Below are 24,275 nucleotides of genomic sequence, written 5' to 3'. Positions count from 1 at the left end.
TACTGCATTTCTTACACAGAATGGTAACTCTATTTCTCTTTAACAAATTGAAATTTAACATCAAGGTTACTCATTTTTATACTTTTGGCAAAAAATAATATTTAAAGTATAAATTATCATGCAGATAAGATAATATTTATGGCACTGTTATAGGATATAAGACTGAGAGAGATGAATTCTTAACAGTAAATTTGACATAAAGCTTAACTCATGATACAAAGAAAGCAACCTATTTAAGTAATTGGATTTTTTTTTTTTGTATTGGTGATATTATACTTTCAAAATCCACTTAAAGTAGTTACTGTAAAGTGAGGAAAGGAAATAAAAGACTTCAATGAGACGGCTTTGTGCTTTAACACATAAAGCAATCCCCACAGTAATGCATGTTACAGAAAATGGGTCACCTTCAAACCACCCTTGAAAAAAAGCAGATAATATATAATTTCAGATTGTGTTCTTAGAGTATTGTTTTAGAGTATGTACATTTACTTGACCTTTATTCATTTTGCAGAAATGTGCATGTGTGAGCACATGAAAACATGTATAACTACCACCTCTTTCTCTTTCTTTCTCTCACATACAACACGTACACATGTCTAAACATCCTCCCACAAATTCCCATGTCTATTTGTGTGGTTATTAGTAAATTGTGACAAAGAAACCACACGTGTTAATGACTATTTCTCTAATTAAATAGTTACTCCATTTCATCTTTAACATAATTGATTTGTATATGTTTCAAAGCAAATTATAGTATAACCATGGGCAGAAACTCAGGAAAATAATTTTCATTGAAGAATTTCACTGATATAAAAGTTAACTATATTCTCTTCCACATAAATATTGTTCACAATTTTCTAGTTGACTATTAATTGTTCCAAATCTATAATTGACACAACATATTATTTATATGATTTCTAAGTATAAATGTAATATCACTTTGTACTTTAAGAAAACACAAATATAGCGTTTTTAAAATTATACAGCATATGCTTACAAACATTTTCTATAGAAAATTAGGATTTGAGAGGCACGAAACTATAAAAAGAAACAATATTTCCAATGGATATCTTTGTTGTTATGACACATAGTGTTCCCTACTGGACTCTGGACTCCTGTGTCTTTGAGAGCAAATACTACGTGATGTTCTCTAGAGCCTAGTGCAATCACTAGTGGGCAGTCCAAAGCATTATTGAATGAAGCCAATCTCAGGAATGCTTCCATAATAATGCAATTGGGTTTTGTTCCAACTGATGTCACAGAACACTTGGGTAGCTAGCATCTGTGGCTAAGATAATTATGCTTACCAAATTAAAAGAAAGCTCCTTTGGTTTAAGTGCTAGTCGCATGGGATTAGAGTACCTGATTGCAGTCTCAGCTTTATGTCTTTCTGTGTATGTCCCGAGCCAACTTGGCCTCTCTGTGCCTCAATTTCTATATCTCCCAGATGGGGATGATAATAATAGGGTTGTACTCATATGGTTGTTTTGAGTATTAAAGTGTATAAAGTATATAAAGCCATTAGAAAATTGTATAGCCAAAAGTAGAAGCTTGATAGGGTTTCCTAACATTATTTTGTGTCCAATTAGTTTTCTTGCACCTATTTACATAAATTGATATAAGTGAAGTGGAAACAAATATTGCTATCCTGGGCTTGTTTGGATGTAAATAGAGATAAATGAAGGGAAGTGGACATTATGAAGTTAAATTCTCTACAATATCCTCCATATTTTATGATACAAATATTAGAATCCACATTTTACATATGAGGATTCTGAAGTCCAAAGAAATTTGTTAACTTACACAGTAACATCCAGGTAAGAACTAATGGGTTTGGGACTCTAACCCCAAATTTTGATGCTCATAATCATGGATTTTAGATCAATCCATGTTTTATATTAGAGTTAAGATTTGGGTCTGTCTGCTTTATTAGAGTTATTAGATGCATGTACTAAGAAGTTAGGATAGAACATATAGCTTTTGAAAATTAAATTTTACATGTTGAACTATTAGAATTTAGTATAAAAATTTTATCTATCAGATTTATTATATTAGGATATCATTTTTTTTGAGAGTTAAGTAAAGCTTATAAAATGTGTAACACAGTGCCTGATATTCAGTAAGGGCTAATAATAAAAGTAATAACATAGAGACAAAATAGTAATAACTTAATAAATGATATCTAGCTATAATGTTGTATTATGATTATTAATAATCCATGATTATTGGCATTATTTTTTTGTATATTTTTGGCATTTATTTTAAATCTAGAATAAATCACACAAACCTATCTAGTATTCTGAAAAGTAACAACATTTGAAATCGTACATAAAATTCACTTTTATTCCAAATAGAGATTCTGTTACTGACAATTTGATGACTAGTTTATTGTGGGAAATGTTTTTTTTTTACCTAAAATCTGGCTTTGTGAAAAATGTTTACAGCTTTGGAAATGTAGGAAAGAAATTATTTTAACCTTCTTCCCCACATTTTTCCTCCCAAATCCAGGTACCATGACAATGACCTCTTAAACTTTTACAGAAATACCTATTAGTATAGTGTGACACTCTCAAATGATATGATATAATCTGGTCAAGGTAAAGTTGTAAAAGATGACAATCTAAAAACATAGTTAGGATGCCCCTCACATGTAACCACACATGCAATCTTCAAGGAGAAAAAGAAAGATGAAAGAGAACATTGGGTGAATAGTATATATTTTTCTTTAATGGGATGTATAATATATCCAAGCATAGTAGCTTTTGTTGTTCCCAAGCACTGCAAATTGTCTTTGTTCTTCTTTGCCCTTCCTTGGTTTACCTTGGGGGAGGTGTGGGCCCTTTTGAAATGAATTTCTACTCTCTTAAATAGAAGGTGAAATATTTCCAGATGATAAATAGCTTTGGGTCTGTAACCCAGGCAGGGGAGTTCTCAACTAAGATTGGGCTGTTAAAGGTAATTTCCAGCCTTGTAAAGTGATATTCCTTTTGCTCAAATGACAACAATCAAGCTAGGAAGAACAAATGAGTCCCCTCAGGGAGCAGAGTGGAATAGAATGTCAAATATTCTTGGACGTCCAGTGGCTTACAAAAGAGAGAAATTTTGCATTATGGCATTACTCAGGCAGAGTTATAGATCATCTTTGTGTCTGGTCTTCTTTCACAAATAAACAGTGCCTTAAACATAATCTAATCACTTTGTAGCTGATACAATGGCCACTGTGAGGTTCCTGAGAACTAAGCAGCTACAAAGAAGACAAACTAAGTATTTTATGTTCACCAAGGACAATGTAGCAAAAGTAGTTTGTTTTGTACATAATAAAATTATTTTGTCCAAAGGAATTCACATAAAATTTTCTCATACTCATTTTGGCCCATTTATCTGAATGAATCCTGTATGTAAATAAAAGTTACAATATTACTTCCTAGCTCATGCACTAACTGCTGAACCATAGTACTAAATCATTCTACAGCCTTCATAATCATAGATTTAAAAATTGGAAATAAGTATTACTGTTTACATGCTGTTATTACAGCAACATTTACTGAGGCATGTCCTGTACTGGGAAGCTTTCCCCTAGACTGAATGTATTTATGGAGATGGCTGGTGGAAGATGTCTGTAATCTGTGTTACAAGGATCTCAGTATTAAGTAGGGCATGCTGTTACGGCACCACATTGGCTCTTACATACTTAAAAGCTGAAGAGATATTCTAAGATAGAAGAGTAAAGATTTAAAAACACATTGGGAAGTTTCACGTTCTAGCAGACATTCAGAATGGGGCCTAGTTTCCTGAGAAAGATAATGATGAGAAAATAATTAATATAAATAGGCATGATTCTTTTAAACTTAAAGAAAACACAGACACAAAATCCAATGATTGAAACTTTCTTGGATATATGTTCAAAAAAATAAAGAACTAAAAAATGTATTTGGAGAGACAAGAGGAGAAAATTGAATATGGCTGGTTATTAGGTGATGATGGGCATAACGCTGAATGGGGTGGTGTGGCGGGCATCAGACAGTTTAGCCCATTTCTATAAACTGATAAGTGCGTGAAGGATTGGTGACTGGTCAAGTAAGTTCAAAGCTACTTACAAGCATTTATATTGAGAGCGCTCCAACTAAGGAGGGGCAATTCTGAAAAAGACTCAGAAATGCCAATGATTAAGAGAAAAGGAGAAAGACATGCAGGGTAAAACATAGAGATTAACTGATAGTCTGTATACAGAATTCCTTCCACCTACATGATAATGCATGGAATCCAGACATAAATGAGCAGAAGGTAAACAATAAAGAAATTTTGAAAAAAGAAGTTCTTCTGTAGAGAATCTGGAAATAATTAGGGCAGTGATGGAACTCCACTGTGGTTAGAATGTCCCCAACCAAATATCTGAAATTAAAAGGAATGATTGATTCTCTTTCCATTCAACCTAGGACAAAACTGCAATCAGTAAATTCAACCCACAAGTTCAAAACTCCATCCTTAAATATGAACAGACAAATGAGAGTCTTCAGACATTTAAGGAAAGCCAGCAATATGAAAGACAAAGACTCAAATACCAAAAACAGAAAAATAATCCTAAGGAACTGAAAATTTAGGAAACACACACACACACAAATTAGAGTCCTCAAAAAGATTCAAGAATTCCCAGTGTCCACAAAATAGGAGCACAATTCTATTAAAAGGGGACATTCATAGTAAAGGAAAAATATCTTGGAAATTAATATACCTGTCGTATGTGTGTGTGCACACATGGGTATATGTGTATTGACTTTGAAAATGCTGAAAATAATCAATAAATAATTTTAAGATAAATTTTAATTTTTTCACAAAATAGACCAAAAGATATAGAAATGAATGACTGTAGAAAAAGTATATTATTTACAGAAGGTCCATGAGATCTAACATTGAGCATATGAATTCCAGAAAGACAACAGGAAACATGGAGGATAGAGCATAATCATGGAAATAATCATAAAGGAAATTTCTCAGTGCTGAAGGAAAATAGTTTTTGAACTGAAGGAACTTACTAAGTGCCCGACCCAAAGAAAGAAACACAAACACATATCAACTCACATCTGGAGACAATGTTCAAAACACAAGCACACATAAACACACACTTGGAGACAGTGCTCTAAATAATTAGAATACCAAAATAAAAATATGATTGTAATTTTAGAGTAAAATAAAATGGGGAGAAAAAAACAGGCTCTTTACTTGCAATGGAAATATAATCAGACAGACATCAGTTTTATCATTGGTTTCTAGAAGACTATAGATACATGCCTTTAAATGTGTGAAAGGAAAATTATTTCCAATCTAGAACTATATGCCCAGACAATAATTAAGTATATGTGTAGGTAAAGAAATAAAGGCATTTCTGACATCCAAAGACTAAAGAAACTTACCTCTCACAGACACATTCTCAAGAAGTTATAGGAAAAGCAATTATACTCTAATAAATATGTAAAATAAATAAATAAATAAATAAAAAGAATACATCTACAAACGGAACAATTCTCATAGAAAAAGAGTTATAGGAGATTGGCGGCAACAAACAAATTAGTCAACTAATATAGAAGAAAATATAAAATCCAAGAAATAGTGTTTCAAACCAGGAGATTAATAGAGAAAAATTCCAGGTTGAAAATCGTGCAAATGCTCTAGTTTGGAGTAGGAAGAAAGAGGGGTCCCTGAACAACGTATGTTTTGAAAAGGAGATTTGATGTTGGCCCTGAGAAATGAGGTGAGCTTAAAGATATGAGAAAAGCAAATAATACAAACAAAAAGATATCTCAAAAAACTCCATATGCAAAATGAAAATATTGTAATCATATCGACACTGTATGTTACTTGGCTATGGAACAAATATATATACATTATTATAATTATCAAAAGAGTGTTAGTGTTTTGTTTAGTTTTATTTTATGTTTTAGCAGCAACTGATGGAGAGGGCTTTGAAGGCCTATGTATTAATCAGGGTTCTCCAGAGAAATAGTCAATAGGATATATATTTATTTATTATCAAGAATTGGTTTGTACAATTATGGAGGCTGACAAGTCCCAGGATTTGCAGTCAGCAAGTTGGAAACCCAGGAGAACACATGGTATATTTCTATTGCAAAGACCAACAGGCTCGACTCAGAACTGATGTTTCAGTTCAAGTCTGGAGGCAGAATAAAAACCAGTGTCACAGCTTGAAGGCAGCCAGGCAGGAGGAGTTCCCTCTTACTCATGGAAGGGTCAGCTTTTTTGTTCTATTCAGGTCTTCGGTTGATTGGATGAGGCATACCCACATAAGGGACCACAGTCTGTTTTACTTTGTCTATTGATTCAAATGTTATTCTAATCCAGGAATATCCTCACTGGTATACCAAGAATAGTCTTTGACCAAATGTCTGGGCATCCTGTGGCCCAGTCAAACTAATACATAAAATTAACCATTAGAGCTTACTTTTAAAAAAGAGACCAATAAATAAATAAATACATAAATAGACCAAATTGACAAAATCTTTACGCTTAATTCTGTATAATACAGACAATGGAATTCAGGGATGAGAAAGGGAAGGAGTTTAAGGGGACTGTAAATGTGTTAATGTTATAATAGTAGAAAATAGAGAACCACAGTTACGTTGTATGATTGAACTGAATTCAGACCCAAAGTACACGTATACCATTCAGACCCGTGTTTCATTGATAACAAGTAAAATAAGTGATACTACAACTCTACTGGAAAAAAAAAGAGGTGGCATGGGGTTTGCAAGTCAATAAGTATTATTCAAATTGATAAAATAAATACTATTATAACATTTTTTATTTAACAAATATCCACATATATCTTTTTTAATAAGAATTCAACAGAAACAGTTAAAACATGATTTCCCTGGTGAATGAGACTGAGAAAAGGAAGGTAAAATTGTACATTACAAGCTCTTCCATACTCTGATTTTAGCCATTTCAATGTAGTACTTTGATTAAAATACCTGTGATTAACTTAAATAGATGTAATAAATTCATACTTATTGATAAAGCAAATTGTTATATAATCCATCTAAAATTCAGGTTATAAAATAGTATGTAGTGTACCATAAAACCTATAGATATATAATTAATAAAGTAATTTGCAGGTATATACATCAAATGAAATACCTGTTAACACAATTTTTGATTTTCTAGCAAAAACTTTTCAGAATCATACATTTCTCCTCCCAAAATCCTCCATGCCCTCCTCATGCCTGTAACCACCCTGATCCTGGCAAATAGCAAATGGAAATAAAATCATTGCTGGGTATAGTGATATAAAAAGTATTTCCCAGGGCTTCCCTGGTGGCATAGTGGTTGAGAGTCCGCCTGCCGATGCAGGGGACACGGGTTCGTGCCCCGGCCTGGGAAGATCCCACATGCCGCGGAGCGGCTGAGCCCGTGAGCCATGGCTGCTGAGCCTGCGCGTCCGGAGCCTGTGCTCCACAACGGGAGAGGCCACAACAGTGAGAGGCCCGCGTACCACAAAAAGTATTTCCCATTTTATGTGCACTCTTCAACCCAGAGAAAATAAGAATAAATTTCTTTTTTTCTGCAGCAGTTTGTAAAATATAATCTGAGAGATGCTAGTAAACACTTAACTTTAGATTAGCTTTCTCAAAACTTTTAGACACTGGAGTTCAGATTTGCTTACACTCCGAAGCTAGTCCTCGGTATCTTTTTTAAGCCTCTCTTGGCATCTCATTTTCACGCTCCATCTGAGATGACTTGGAAAACATCAGAAAATAACAACACCGCTTCCACAAAACAACTGCCTGGACAGTGCATATTTCTATAGCTATCACTTATGGAACTCTCTGGGAGAAATTTTATTTTAAGTGTCAATACTAAAAGATGATATTATTGGATTTGGCTGCTTCAGTCCGTAAATATAGTCAGCGCCTACTCAGAAACAACTTTTTTAAAAAAATAATCAGAATAAGAAATATTTCTTGCGTTATTTTTAAATCACTATAAAGGAAAATAATTTTATCCTTGTGGAACTATTATCTTGCATGGAACTTAAAGCCGCTGTGTAAAATGGCATCATGTGATTGTTCATAGTTAACACAACCCAAAGATTCAGCAAGTGAATCCTTCTGTAACCCTCCCGCCTGCTAAATGCAAATAAAACTGAGAAGTAGCTTCATAATGTAAGCTAAGCCTGAGTTGCCTTGCTAAAAGTTTAAGAAACCGAACTCATCTGTAGACATCAAGTTCTGGAATCATTCAAGATTCACAATTTTTTGATTCATAAAATTTACATTTTTGGTCTTTATAATTACCCTTCTATTTATATTTACCTGTTTATTTAAGGAATTAAGACAACACACACATATTCATCACATTGTTTATAAAAGGGTAAGCAAAACCCATTGAATCATTCAATTTCCTTTGAACAAATGTAGTATAGATATTAAAAAATAATTCTGAAAAGTTTCAAATTATACTGAAAATGATTATGATATATTGTTATTGAAAATGTTGACTTGTTTCTCATTTTTATATCATGTATATATATATTTATAATCAGATAATATTATATATACATATAAAACATATGCAAACATATTTCTATATGTATACCCTTTCATTTATATATGAATATATGTGTATATATAATGGAAAGTGTATAAAATGATAAAAGAAGTTATCTCTAAGTAAGAGGGTGATAGGGATTTTTATGTTAGTTTACAACATAAACTATTACGTTATATATGTTCTCTATTCAAATTATTTTATATGTGATACAAAGCAAATTCTGCAATACCCAACATCAGGCCAACATCATATATTTAACATTAGAATTGACGTTGCAAAAATACCAATACTTTTAGCTAGTCACGCATGTACTGGACTCAATCAATACTGAATAACTAATTTTATTTTATTTATTTAAAAAATATCTTTATTGGAGTATAATTGCTTTACAATGTTGTGCTAGTTTCTGTTGTACAACAGAGTGAATCAGATATATGTATACATATATCCCTATATCCCTTCCCTCTTGAGCCTCCCTCCCACCCTCCCTATCCCACCCATCTAGGTTGTCACAAAGCATCAAGCTGATCTCCCTGTGCTATGCAGCAGCTTCCCACTAACCATCCATTTTACATTTGGTACTGAATAACTAATTTTAAACATTGCCTGTCAATGCTGGGCACTGCAGGTGATCTTCTTTAAGGTATTAACATGCAATGAACTGCTGTAACCATTCTAATCCTCTCAAGAATTTTACATTCATCCATCTCATTTTCAGTTCAAATTTAACATATTTTCACATATTTCTTCTGAAACTTTAATCTCTGCAAAACCCAAATTTAAATTAGAAGGAAAAGGTAGAAGTGTAAAGAGTAGCAGCAACTGAATTTAATTTGGATGTTGAATAGAGCTGAAAAGACATTTGCTTTTTTATTCATATGTCAGTTTGAAAAGAAAACAGTTTTGATTTTGGCTAAATGAAAATCTTTTTTGGTGACTCTACTTGGATCACATTGTAAAAACCTACTTAAAATTTTCACTTGCTTCCACAATATTACCACATATTCTTTGGAGCCATTGGCAAAATGATCCAGTTTATAAAGACATTGCTTTTGCATTGGGCTTTTGTTTGTCTCATATCTTTAGATAAATTTGAAAGTAAAAGTAAATGTTCATGTGTTGAATATCTTTAATAGTATGGGTGAAATTTGTAATTTGAAATTCCTAAGTTCAAAGAACATTTATCTACAGCTTGATTTTATGCTTGAAACTTCCTATGCTTCATAGCAGTTCATAAAATATTAGGAGGAAAAAACGTCTTCCTGTCATTCTTTGCAATTTTCCTTAGACTTGAGTAAAATATACAGAAACTTTTAAAGAAAAATCAAAACCTGGTACCCCCTTATAATTTTCTCATTGTTTAAATTATATCATTTACCCAGTACAAATCCTTTGCTTATGCTCTTATACAAACATACTTTCAGAGCAATTTGAAGTAAATACAAATTCACAAAATGAATAAAGTCATTTTAATAACATGAATATGAAGGATGACGGTATTTTACTGAAGCTAAAGCAGAATGTTGAGTTTAAGAGAAAAGATGTAGCCAAGTTGAGTTTTGTGTTTTGGTATTACTTATATGAATACACAGAACGCCTATTTGCAAAGGATAACTATATAATTTAAAATATTTTCAAAGCTTTTATGTTGTGTTGAAGCATTAAGAAAAACAACTCATTTTTACCCCAAATTTTGCAAGACACCTATACTTGTGTGAAAATTTTAAATCACAGCCCAAATGGCTATGGTCACTTTAAAAGTTTAACATTTTATCTTTGACTGATCCGTTGACTGGAATGAGCTTTTAAAAATAAAAATTTGGGGCTTCCGTGGTGGCGCAGTAGTTGAGAGTCCGCCTGCCGGTGCAGGGGACACGGGTTCGTGCCCCGGTCTGGGAGGATCCCACATGCCGTGGAGCGGCTGGGCCCGTGAGCCATGGCTGCTGAGCCTGCGCGTCCGGAGCCTGTGCTCTGCAGTGGGAGAGGCCACAACAGTGAGAGGCCCGCGTACGACAAAAACAAAAACAAAAACAAAAAAACCCACAAAAAATAAAAATTTGAACATTGAAATCAGATGGCTGTACCTAAATGAGTGAGAATAGTTTGAAACATTTTAGATCAGCATTTGGATAAAAAATAATATTATTTATAAGAATATGTATCCTTTTTAATTTAAATAGAATGTAAATTTGTTATTTATGAAATATATGAGTACACATATTCTTAGAGAATTATATATAATGAAATATTTATATCATATTATTTATCTATATACATTTATTCTTGGATAATTTATAGATCTCCAAGGCTATGTCCATCTATCATTAATTCTTGGACTCCAGATTGAAAAACACTGATTTACAGTATCACAATAATAATTTCTCTTCTCTTTGGTCCTCTCCCTTATTATATTGATGTGTGTCTTATTCCATACTGTATTATAGTGAATTATACATGTGTTGAATTTCAAAAGAACTTAGCAGAAATTAAAAATTTTCTACATTATAACATTTCAAATATATAGAATAGATTAGGGCTAACCATTTGCCTGTGAATCTGAAAGGATAATCAGTTATTCTACCCGTTGCTTGGTTGAGTAATACTGAATAACTCATTGAGAGTCAGTCTGTTAAAATGAGATACTCCATAGTACATATCTGAAATTGACCTTGTATGCCAAAATTCTCCTCTCCTTTCAAATGAAAAGGCTCAGTGTTTTCTGATTTTTTTTTTTTTTTTTTTTTTTTACCATATCTCTCACTGGATTCACGTCACTGATTTCTAGCCTCAGAGTATTTGGAAGTTGTATGATTTAATATATATGAGCTAATTTATTTTAATACAACAATCATTTAAAATGAAACTCTAAGTACACTTAAGAGTTGTACATTTCATTTTATGAAAATTTTATCCCCCAAAGTATATAAAAGAAGTAGATGTTCAAAATAGTTGTATTTACGCATGTTGATGGATTTGGGGCTGTACTTCTAACCTCTGTAATGCATGGAGAGATAAGATGGATTGACAGGAGAGTGAATGAAAGGATAGGGATATGATCTATCTATGTGATAAGTCGAAAGCCTATATGATTAAATTGGAAGATAAACAGTGGAATCTCTGAGATATATATAGGTATATATAGGTGTCCACCATACATTTTTTCAACTTTTTTTGTGTGTTAAAAATGCTTATAATAAAAAAAATGGTGGGAAAAAAAGGAAAAAAAAACCCATAAGATTTTGGTTTAACTTTTCTGGTAAAAAATTATACTGCAAGTATGGCTTTTTACCGTGGGGCCATCTCTTTAATGGTGTTTCTCTGTCTCTCTTTCTCTCTCTCTCCCTAAAGCTCCATTCTGACTTAGATAAGGGAGAGGGCACTGTTAAATACACCCTCTCAGGAGATGGCGCTGGCACCGTTTTTACCATTGATGAAACTACAGGGGACATTCATGCAATAAGGAGCCTGGATAGAGAAGAAAAACCTTTCTACACACTTCGTGCTCAGGCTGTGGACATAGAAACCAGGAAGCCCCTAGAGCCTGAATCAGAATTCATCATCAAAGTGCAGGATATTAATGATAATGAGCCGAAGTTTTTGGATGGACCTTATATTGCTAGTGTCCCAGAAATGTCTCCTGTGGGTGAGTAAGCGAATCAAAATTCTGTCAGATGAGACGAGGCCTTTTCAACATTTATTTTTTCCAGGTTGACGGAAATATCTGGTTTGTAACTCAGAAGATTATTCCTGCACTGTAGAGGATACAATTAATTTCCTTTACTGTTTTTTTCTACTTAACTTTATTTTTTCTTCCTGCTCCATTCTAAATATATGAATAGATACATAAATATCTAGGATATATAACATTCTTCACTATTTTACAATCTTTGCATTTCCCTGAATTCATGGAATTCCTTTGTACTTTAAGTACATAACTCAGTACATAACTCATAATTGCAAATTCAGATGCCTACACAGTGTGAAGGTAACATCAAATACCAGATAGTCATTCTTCACTCAAAATAAATTATTCAAAGTATGTATTGCATCTGAGTCTCAAAGTGGTTCAGAAAGGGATGTGTTGCATTCTTTGTAGCTTTCCATAGAGACTCTGAGAAAAGGTATTGTACCCTTTGTGGCTATAAGTAACCTACAGTAGTTATTCCATCAAACTAGGAAGCAAATATCATTATGAAGTCATTACTAGAATAAATTTACAGTTAAGATATAGTATCATCATCATTCTTAATAATTTAAATAAAATATAAATTCAGCAACTTCAATTCTCAAAGTCCTATAATATGTATTTTAAGGTCAATGAGTTAAGGATTCCAGCTTTACTGACAAGTTTTAATTATAAATTTTATTTCTTAGTCACCACTGCCAATCGCTCAATTTATTTCATAGTAACTTCTGGTTTATAGCACATGTGTAAGATAAAGCTACTCATCACTTCTAGGTTTCAATTTGAAACTCTCGTATATGAGCCATTGTTACTATTTCCCATGTGTGACATTTCTCGGAGGGTTTCTGCTGTCCCCCACAACCATCCCAGACACGCAAGGAAGATTGCACAGACTACCCTGAGGGCGACACAGGTTAGTGGCTGTAGGAGTTGTCACATGGATTTACCATAAATGCACTTGAAATTGTGTCTGTGACCTTATCAGGTATTCAAAGACCATATTCTCTCCTTCACCTAAGAAATCAGCTCAGAGGAGTTCACTTCGATTTAAAATTTTTGTATGCATATTCAGGGCTGCAAATCTTTTATTCAGTTTCTGCTATTTTTTTTTGAGCTGCCTCTTTTACGTGGTGTTATGATTGCTACAGATTTAGAAATACAACTAGGAAAATGTATTAGAAACTAGTCCCTGAAAATGGGGACAGCTGTTTTTAAAACTGTGTCTTGGTTTTACAGGGGCAGAAAAATGAAGACAGTACTTTGAGGAAAAGTATGACCTTTAAGAAGACAATGCAATCCAGTACATAAATTCTTTAACCTGGTGCTTATTTCATGTAAATTGGAAATATTTACACGAATTTATGGCCTTTAGTGACACTTTATTACTGAAACAGCATCCTTAAAGCAAACACACACATCCCTCTACAGTATTAGAAAGTTCTATCTTATTAGATAAACAATTAGTTTTTTTGTGGTGCCAATTAGGATAAAGGATAGGGTCGCAGAGCTGAGCCCTTATATAAGGAGTTTGCAGCTAGTGCCTGGAGAGAGGACTAAATCTGGAAAATCAGGCAAAGGGTAGGTGAGTGAAAGAACAAAGTGGGTCCAGCTTTAGTACTGGGGTGAGACAGAATTTGCTGTGCTGCCACGAGTTATCAGAAAGATCTATGCAAGAATAGGTTCTTTAAAATGTCTTCCCATGTACTGTAACTGAAATTTCTCATTGGTTATTCAAGAGACCTTAGTAAATACCTAAACTGGTTTCCAATGCACCCTCCCTTTTAATTTTTTTTTGTTTTTAATAACAGAACAGTATTTCTTTTGAATGTGGAACCATAACATATGTTATGAGTTCACCCAGGTATTCTTGGACTATATTAACATAACATGCCCTTTTCAAATAAATACTAAGAAGTAGAAACACCACTTGCAAATTCAGTATTAGAAATGAAATACCTATCAGGCACTATTTTTGCCATCTTCTGGAATCCTACCTATACACCTATAACCAAATACACCTGTTAGAGACCCAGTTAGATTTGCGCTATTTCTTGTTTTGGCTTTTACCTGAGCAACTTAAAGCTAGCCAGAAGATGCTGTGTGTCCAGATATAACATTTATGTCCCTAGAGCTCCTGAACTCCATTCCCAAGCACACCCTTCTTACCATATGGAAATGGTTTAGTGCTCTAAGTCACTTTATCTAATGATTATTCTTTTCTTTATTTTCTTTTTCCACATTCCTTCTAGGCAATTCCTGCTTCTGTATCATTCTCCTTGGAATATTAAAATAATGTTTAGTCAACACCAGATAGAACTAGCCATGGTGTATTGGGCAATATAACTATTGTGGCAAATCTCACTGTTGGCTTTGTATATCTGTGCTTGAGGTATCCTCTAGGAGATAACTGTCCTTTCCCAATAACTGAGGATGTTCTTATTTCACTTTTAATAAAAGATTCAACCAATTTAAAAAGAATAGAGTAAAATAGCTTATCGTCTAATGCAAAAGGTCAAGAAATAGTCTATTAAGCAAATGTCAGTTTAGCAATAATGGATTGTACATCTGAACATATGATGAACGATTAAACCAGGAATAAAAAAAAAAAACTAACAGGAAAATTACAAAAAAAACATAACTCTACAAAGGGAGGGTGGTGGTGAGCAGGGTGGGTGGAGATTTTAGAGGAAAATCAGTATTTAAGATTATAAGACTATGGAATATATTTAGTCCCAAAAGTTGAAGAAAATTCTCATGAATCTATGAATTGTTTAAGAGAAAGGTCACTTTGTCACTTGTGCTACATCCAATATGCCATGGAAGTAATTGATATTCGCAGATAAAGTGCTTTTACTCTGACCTAAGGAAATTACTTAATGATCCAGATATTCCCCAACTCAAAGTTTCTCCTTGGAGACAAATTTGGACGTTATGAATGTGTTCTTAATTCTATAAGATCACTAGAGTAACAATGAATTATAGTAATGTGCCTTCTTTAATATCTGATGATTTCACATCAGTAGGGTGTGCGGTTTAAGTTACTTTTCCTAGAGTGCTGACATGTATAACATCTTTAAATCCATATTCATACCTGTATTGTCTTCCTCAGCCTGAGCTAAACCAGTTTTAGGCTGCTGATTTGGTTATTCGTAACCAGGTCCCTATGACACATTTTATAGATGTCAATTGTGAATCATGATTTATTAAGTTAAGACCTACCATTTCCTGAGCAATAGGTAGGGACCAGGTGACCTAATAGAGATTTGCATTCCTTGTTTTATTTAGCCATTACAATAACTCCGTGCAGTATTGTTTACTATTTGATCTTTATTTTTCTATGAAAATTCCTATGGATCAGAAAGTAGGAATTACTCCCAGGCTCTTTAGAACAAAGTTAATTGCAATCAGTTGTACCCTTTTTCTAGGGTTAGTGGCTTCTAAAATTTCTTTGGGAGCTTTAAATTTATTTTTTAATCTCAGATGAACTTGTGAAGACTTCGGAATTCATATTATATTATTGTATTATATTATAATTTGAGGATGGGGGTCCATGCTTAAAACAAAAAATCTGAGGAATATATCTCTTATCCACTGATTTTAAAAAAATGTTTAGAGAAGTTTAAATAAAACAGATATACTTAAAGGAAATTATACTGCTGGTTTCATAGAAAAGTAAATAACATGTACCCCCTTGCTTTTTTCTATGAATTGTATTTTGATTTACATGGAGTTTGGGGATATATTCCAAGATGAAATTGTTGGTGGAGTTTTTGGTAGGTTATTAAACAGAGAATATTTTCTACACAGTCACACCTAAATAGTCCAACTCCAAGAAGGAAATAATGAAGACTGTGACTATACTTAATATTAATTTATTATACCTTTATTATGATTTTGAAACATACGTAAATCTCCACACTTCCTTGCTTTCATGGAAGTGTTATAGAAAGAGAAACCAAAAAATTATAGAAAACACCTTATCATACAAGCCAGCCATGGCCACATAGAGCAGCTCAAGTAATATAGAATGAACAGGCAAACTATCATTGGTTTCTATCTGTGCCCCATAAGCATAGTCCTTGTTAGGAGACTGGAGAAAGAATGTTGGCTGTTTCCTACAAATAAAGACATTCTCCTTATACAACCAAAATACATTTATTAAAATCAGGAAATTAACATTAATGCATTATTACAATCCAATCCTTAGACTCTGTTCAAGCTTCATCAATTGTCTCCATAGTGTCTTATATAATAAAATGTTCAAGGTCAAAATCACCTACTGCATTTAAATGCCAGATCTCTTTAGTTTCCTTCAGTCTGGAACAGTTCTTGACATTTTTGACTTCCATAACCCTAACATGTTTTTCCTGACCAGTTATTTTTTAGAGTGTCCCTCATATTGGGTATGTCTGATGTTTCATCATGTGAAAATTCAGCGTATGCATTTTGTTAGGTATATCACAGAGGAGATGCTGTATTTTTCTTGTTGCATTCTGTCAGGTAGCACATAGTTTCAATTTGTCCTACTACTAATGATGTTCATTTTTATTACTTCACAAAGGTTGCATATTACTTATCTATTGCTGCATAATACATTGACTAAAAACTTGGCAATGTAAAATAACAAGCATTTATTGTCTCACAGGAGCATGGATATCCAGGAGTGGCTTAGCTGGGTACCTTTGACTCAAGGTCTCTCAAGAAATTGCATCCAATCTGTTGGCAGGGGCTATGGTCAACTGGGGGGAGGTAGGAAATTGCTTCCATGTTTATTCATGCGGTTGTTGGCACACCTCAGTCCCTTGCATGGACCTCACCACAGAGCTACCTCTCAATATGGCATCTGCCTGGCTCCAGGATGAGCTAATAGAGAGCTAGAAAGAGAGAGAGAATATCTATGATCAAAGCCACAGCCTATTTATAATCTAATCTTGAAAGTGATACCCTATCATTTCTGCCATATTCTAATTGTTAGAAGTAAGTCCAGTCCACATTCAGAGAATGGAATTACACAAGAGCATGAATACATGGAAGCTGGAATCTCTGAGGGCCTTCTCTACCTACCACAGTCCACCACTGTCCCCAAAGGTATGTCATACAACATATACTCAGCCCCTTTCTAGGACCCTAAAATCTGTTTTCCCCGATTGTATTAGTTCACATTCCAGAAACTCATCATATAACTCACGTCCAAGTGCAAATGAGGTTCCTTAGACTTATTTCCTCTTGATCTGTAGACCTGTGATGCTAAAGAGACCAGCTGCTTATCTCACATACACCCAACGTACAATGGTGAGATAGGCATAGGATAACTTCTGTAGACATTTCTGTTTAAAAAAGGGGAAAAGGCACAGAATAAAAAAGAGTTACTGGGCCATGACATTTCTGAAATCTAGCTGGTAAATGCTGAATGCTCTTTGATTAGGTACAAGGGCTGGGAATATTTGTTCACAGATCTCAGTTCCACTATCTGGGCTCTTGGTTCTCCATTCTGAGTTATCCTTTCTTTTTCATGAAATATAGCATGTACTTGAAACTAAGGAACTCTCTTTGTTGGCTTTCCTCACTGTACAATCTCCAACTCTCCTTCTTCAGTCCACTCTTGTGATGTTTCTACATGTAGAACTCTTTTTAAGAACTTTGTAGGTGCTATGGCTATCCCAGGAGTCCTCATGAGGTTCACTGAATTGGACAAAAAAAAAACCCAAAAAACTCTTCAACATAAATTCTTCTCTACCTTGGCCCTATTGGAGATGTCTGAAAGAAAAGCCCTTACATGAATTAGAATCCTTATTGTTTGCTGGAAAGAATCTTTGAGTCACACATATCATTAAGCTCTTAAGAGGGAATTTTGTCTGACTAGACACGAAGCCACAAAGACCATGATCTTACTAAGGTCCTAACAAAACATTTTATAGTCACTCTCATGGCTTTATCTTTTGACCATGCTCTCTATGTCTTGGACTTAACCTTTGCTTAAAAGTCATTTCTTAATTTTAACATCACATGCCATCTGGAAAGGCCAGGAATGTTCAAAAGAAGTAAGACCTGGACCCTTTTTGTTTAAAAGTCACTAGGTCCATTTTCCATTGTCCAAATAAATATAGGCAACAGTTTTGCTAAATTTCTGTCATTGCATAACAATGATGTATTTTCCTCTAGTTCCCAATAAGATATTCTTACTTTGTTGCAAGCCCTCACCTACAGCCCTTCCAAGTGAGTGTTGATTCAACCAACAGTGTGTTCAAGGCACTACTGCCTGACAGTGCAACCATTCCCACATTTTAAGTATTTGTTATGGCAGCACCCCACTACCAGGTATGAAATTGGTATTATCTAGTACTATATAACAAATTACCCCATGATTTAGAGGTTCAGAATTTTAAATATGTATTATCTCTTGGTTTGTCTGAGTGTCTCTGCTTCAGAGTTATGGATTTCGAGTTAAGCTGGCTATCCGGAATATGGTCTCATCTGAAGATTCACCTGTGTGAGGAAGCAATTCCAAGCCACTCATGTGGTTGTTATCTTGGAATTGATATCCTTTCACTTCTGCCATATTCTATATATTTGTTAGACAAAGGTGTGAATACTGAAGGCAGTCATACTGAGGTCCATCTTAGAGATTGTCTATATTAGGTGATGATTCTACTGTAAACTTACTCTTCATCTTTTCTGTAAGTATCACATATTTTGTCAAAGGTATCTTAAAACTGGAGGAATAACTTAGCTCTCATCACATTTTCAAATTATCCATTTATTAATTTATATCTGTGTGGTCTCCAGGTTTTGTTTTCTATTACATTGATTCTAATCGATTGTATCAACAAAAAATTAATCAGTTGATCTAAGAAAGAATTGGAAAATTTTATTTGAGCCAAATTTGAGGATTATAATGTGGGAAGAGCATCTCAGAAAGCTCTGAGAACTGTTCTGCCCTGTAGAAGTCAAGACACAGTTTATATAACTTTTTTGAGATAGAGGGCTGTGCATTAAATGATGTATTATTGACAGTTTACATAATCCAGATTTAAGTGCCAATGTGGTGGGTCATGTGACCCTTTACAAGATCAAGAAGGAATGTTATCTTGTAAAAGAATGAAATTAGAATGAAGAACACTCCCTAACACCATACACAAAAATAAACTCAAAATGGATTAAAGACCTAAATGTAAGTCCAGACACCATCAAACTCTTAGAAGAAAACATAGGCAGAACACTCTATGACATAAATCACAGCAAGATCCTTTTTGACCCACCTCCTAGACAAATGGAAATAAAGACAAAAATAAACAAATGGGGCCCAATGAAACTTAAAAGCTTTTGCACAGCAAAGGAAACCATAAACAAGACGAAAAGACAACATTCGGAATGGAAGAAAATATTTGCAAATGAAGCAACTGACAAAGGATTAATCTCCAAAACATACAAGCAACTCATGCAGCTCAATATCAAAAAAACAAACAACCCAATCCAAAAATGGGCAGAAGACCTAAATAGACATTTCTCCAAAGAAGATAAACACATTGCCAACAAACACATGAAAGAATGCTCAACATCACTAATCATTAGAGAAATGCAAATCAAAACTACAATAAGATATCATCTCACACCAGTCAGAATGGCCATCAACAAAAAATCTACAAACAATAAATGCTAGAGAAGGTGTGGAGAAAAGGGAACCCTCTTGCACTGTTGGTGGGAATGTAAATTGATACAGCCACTATGGAGAACAGTATGGAGGTTCCTTAACAAACTAAAAATAGAACTACCGTACGATCCAGCAATCCCACTACTGGGCATATACCCTGAGAAAACCATAATTCAAAGAGTCATGTACCAAAATGTTCATTGCAGCTCTATTTACAATAGCCAGGACATGGAAGCAACCTAAGTGTCCATCAACAGATGAATGGGTAAAGAAGATGTAACACATATATACAATGGAATATTACTCAGCCATGAAAAGGAACGAATCTGAGTTATTTGTAGTGAGGTGGATGGACCTAAAGACTGTCATACAGAGTGAAGTAAGTCAGAAAGAGAAAAACAAATACTGTATGCTAACACATATATATGGAATCTAAAAAAAAAAAAAAGAAGAAGGAACATTATCTTTTAAGGAGTTGTCTTGTTGGTGCCTGCTCTTTATTGTTGAGCAGGTATTCCTGCTGATGGGGGAAGTTAAGTCAATGCATAATGCAGATACACAACGCACAGTGAGGGGAGGGGGTAGGCCAAAGGGCAGAGAAGAATTTTTATGTTTAAATTTTTCTTGTCTTGCCATAAAACATGAGTTTTATTTCACAATTGATATCATTATTTTAATATTGAAATTATTTTAAATTTGGCCAATGAAAGCTTCTTTAAGTTGAGTTTTATGTCCTTTTAATATTACCCTTAATTAGTTGAATACTCCCTTACTCTCTGGCTCAAAAATATGTTTGGGACTTGTCTTGCTTATTTGCTGCCTCAGTCCAGAAGAAAGCTATTTCTCCAAGGAGCTCTCTCCTCACCCTTACGGAGAATAATGTTTAGAAGCCCAAAATCTGGCTGCAGCTTGCTCTCTGTTATTGGAGTATCATTGCTCCCAGCCCCTCTCAGTGGGTACAGCTAAAGAATATATCTATGGACATGTACATACATAATATTTATTTCTGCATCCTTCTACATATTTTGAAAACCATGGTTTTGTACCAATACCTTCAACTCTAATCTAACACAGCCATTCATTTCAGGTTTGTTTGCTTGTTTTTTTTTTTTTTAATCCTTGTATAATTTATAACTTCTTTTCCAAGAGTGAGAAATCCAGCTCTTGTTGTCATTAATATATTTTCTTATTTGATCAAGCCTAATCTTTCATTGCCACTACCCCTGCAGACTCCTTGCAGGTGCCCTGATGACTCCATGCCAACTTTGAAAATCTGCACTGGCTGTTTCTCTTCTCCACTGTAGATGGAGGTTTTGCTCACCTCATTACAGCTCTAAATCCATACACAAGGCCATATTTCCCCCACATAGGTGACCTACTCATGAGAAACAATCTCTGATACCCCTTGTCAGCCCTTCTATGTGGACACCTCCCTCACTCTGCTCTGGCTTCAGTACCTTGATTTGGTCTATTGCAGCTTTTCCCCAACTCCTCCAATTGCCTATCTCTGCCAGCACCAAAGTTCAGCTAGGCTTTAGGACTGAATTATTCTAGAAGATAAGCAAAGAGGAAATGGCTTTCTTTGATTCTTAGAGGGACTTAGGGTGTTTCTAGAAGTGCTTACCTCCGAGTTGTATTTTCCACATGCATTAACAATGTTTAAATCATTTGTTTTGAATTTCCTCCATAATTTGTTGAGCTGAGGCCAAATTTTGATATGAGAGGCCAAAAATGACCTAGGAAGTAGTTGATAAGGCCAGAAGCCAAAATAAATATACTGGTTTTTCAAAAAAAATTGTTTTTCCATATTGGGACATATCTTTTCTATTCATAGTCAATGAAAAAAGATTTCTACAGAGAGACAGAGGACAAATCTCTGTTGTAACATGTTCTAGCCACACACTGTGTGGGCACTGAACTTAAGAGTCCAAATCCATGCTCTACCATTTCCTAGTTGTGAGGATTTGTGTAGGTTATTTGACCTCATTGTGCTTTGGTTTTCTTACTTATAAATGCGGAATAAAAATACCTTATTCCCAGAGGTATAGTGCAAATAGTAAAGGAGAAAATGTATAACTAACACTGATCCCAATGTCTGAAAAAAATGCAATCAATAAATTGGGGAGGATCCTGTTAATAATTTGGCTATCATTCTCAGGAAAGTAGCAGGAGAATGCCTAACCTGTAGACATCCCAGCTAATTATCTTACCCCTTTTTTCTATATCGTCCCTCCCTGTGACACACGAGCTCAATATTTACTTTTGTTTTTTTTCAAACTATGCCAAGTCTATATAAGAACCTAATAGACTTTCTAACCCAATTTACATTTACTTTGGTGTAGAGTACTCTTTTCTCTTACGTATAGAGACAAGCTGTTGATTTGTAAGAAACACCAATTATCAGATGACACTTTTGCTTTGCAATCTGCTGAGTGACTTTCACACATTTGATGAAATTGAGCAAGGTCTGGTGATCCCTCTGGTGTCAGCTGCAAAGTGTCCACAGCACACAGCACAGCAGAACCATTTTCAGGGCCATCGAATATTATGACTGTGTGTTCCAAGAGTGTTTTATCCCTCTGTTTGATTCCTATGTTTTTATTAGTGGTGCAATTGCAAAGGTAACACTATTGACAATGTTTGTGTGGCCTTGAGAGAAGCGTATGAATTGTTTTAGTAGCAGCACAGTGTGTCCCGAAACATAAACCGTTCTGCATTGATAGTTGCTTTAGCAGCCACTGATCAGCCATAAATGTTAAAAATTAACAAGAAGTTCCTTTTTTTTTTTCTTTCCTAACCACCAAATGACTCTAAGCGTTAAATAAATGTTAGCAGAAGCTGCTTCTTGGCCACTGAGTGGTTCAAAACATTAAACATATTTTCAATGTATTACTCTTTTTCCAGCCTCCAAGTGGTTATAAACCTTAAATATGTTTTATAAAAACTGCTTTGCCAGGATGTAGGAAGTCCAGCTACTAGCAGGATAGCTATCAACATCATTTTTCTTTAAAGTTGGCCTCCAGCTGTGGTACTGTTTTTTTGTTTGTTTGTTTGTTTTGTTTTTGGTTTGTTTCTTTTTTTACCTTATTTGCTCTATTCTATTTATTTTTTTGTACACAAAGGCAGGCAGGAAGCTACCTTGGCCCAATTGTCTCTTGCTTTATGATAAGTGATCATGGGAGAGCGGTTGCACCTATAAAAAACCCTGCAGGCAATGGAGAGTTCTCTGAGGTTCAATTGTTTGTACTGGGTATTCTACATAGATGTCAGCTCCATTTTCCAAAATAAGTTTTGTTTCTGCTTTCCATTGTGCAATGTGTTGAGGTATGAAGATGGGTATAAATTAAGCTTGGTATTAAGGAAAATAACTTCAAGCAACCATACACTGATGGATTATACTCGTTGATCAAGGTGAAAATATTCCATCAAAAGAACAGACTCAAAGACAGACAAAATGGCAAGACTACTAAGTTAATGCTATCTCTAACCCAAACATGGTGAAGGACTTGAAATCTATGTCTGGAAATAACTCAGCATGACAACAGCGTGCAATTCAAAGACAGTAAAGAACACGTCACTATATAAAAGTCTTTCTAGGAATCAGCAAGGAAAATCTGTTTATTTTAACCAAATTCACAATATCCAGAGTGGCACTGATTCAATTGAAAATATGCATCTGCTCTGTTATTCCAGGCAGAGTAATTCATCAAGCCAAATAAATACTCAGAAAAGCTTTTATTTGTACAGAATCCAAGTGTTTTCCAAACCATATATTTTATTTTGCTAAATGTTTTATTCTATGTGTATGTTCAACAGATTCAAAAATTGACGGGACACCTATTAAGTACCAGACACTTTGGGGAATTATGGTTAGAACCGTGAGAAAAGCAGACAAAACTTCTACCTTCAGAAAGCTTTCATTCCAAAGGTCTAGTGCAGGGGGCAGCAACTACACCCTGTGGGTTTCTGGCACATCATCTGTTTTTATTGGGATACAGTCACCCTTGTTCATTTACGTGTTATCTGTGGCTGATTTCACACTGCAATGGCAGAGTTGGCCACAGAGACCAAATGGCCTGCAAAGACTAAAATATATATAGCCGGATCCTTAGTTTGTTGAGCCATGTGTTGGGGGATTATCAGAGTAGGTTAAGGTAAGGTCAACATTTTAAATAGACGCATGAAGAAGGAGAGTGTTTACTACAGAAAAAACTTCCTCAAAAAGTAAAGAAGAAAGAAAGGAAAAAAAAAGTCAAATGGCAGGACCAGAGGGTAACTGAAGGGCAGAAGCAAGTCCCACAGTAACAGGGTGCATGCGGCATGAAATTGTACACTCCCATTTACCTGGTGCTGAAAGGAATATTTTGAATTTAT

General features: G+C 34.5%; 1 protein-coding gene across 2 annotated transcripts in view; it reads left to right on the top strand.

The window, feature by feature from the left end:
• Positions 1-24,275, top strand: part of CDH12 (cadherin 12) — a 270,731-nt gene that overhangs the window by 66,080 nt on the left and 180,376 nt on the right. For both annotated transcript variants that reach the window (XM_060146002.1, XM_060146001.1), the window contains exon 2: positions 11,914-12,208. In XM_060146002.1, the coding sequence (XP_060001985.1) occupies positions 11,914-12,208 (295 nt within the window). The remainder of the gene's footprint in view (positions 1-11,913; positions 12,209-24,275) is intronic.

Source organism: Lagenorhynchus albirostris, chromosome 3 (assembly GCF_949774975.1).
Source record: "Lagenorhynchus albirostris chromosome 3, mLagAlb1.1, whole genome shotgun sequence".
In the NCBI taxonomy this organism is placed as follows: domain Eukaryota; kingdom Metazoa; phylum Chordata; class Mammalia; order Artiodactyla; family Delphinidae; genus Lagenorhynchus; species Lagenorhynchus albirostris.
The sequence above is the reverse complement of the archived record's forward strand: the minus strand, read 5'-3'. Positions and strand labels throughout refer to the sequence as shown.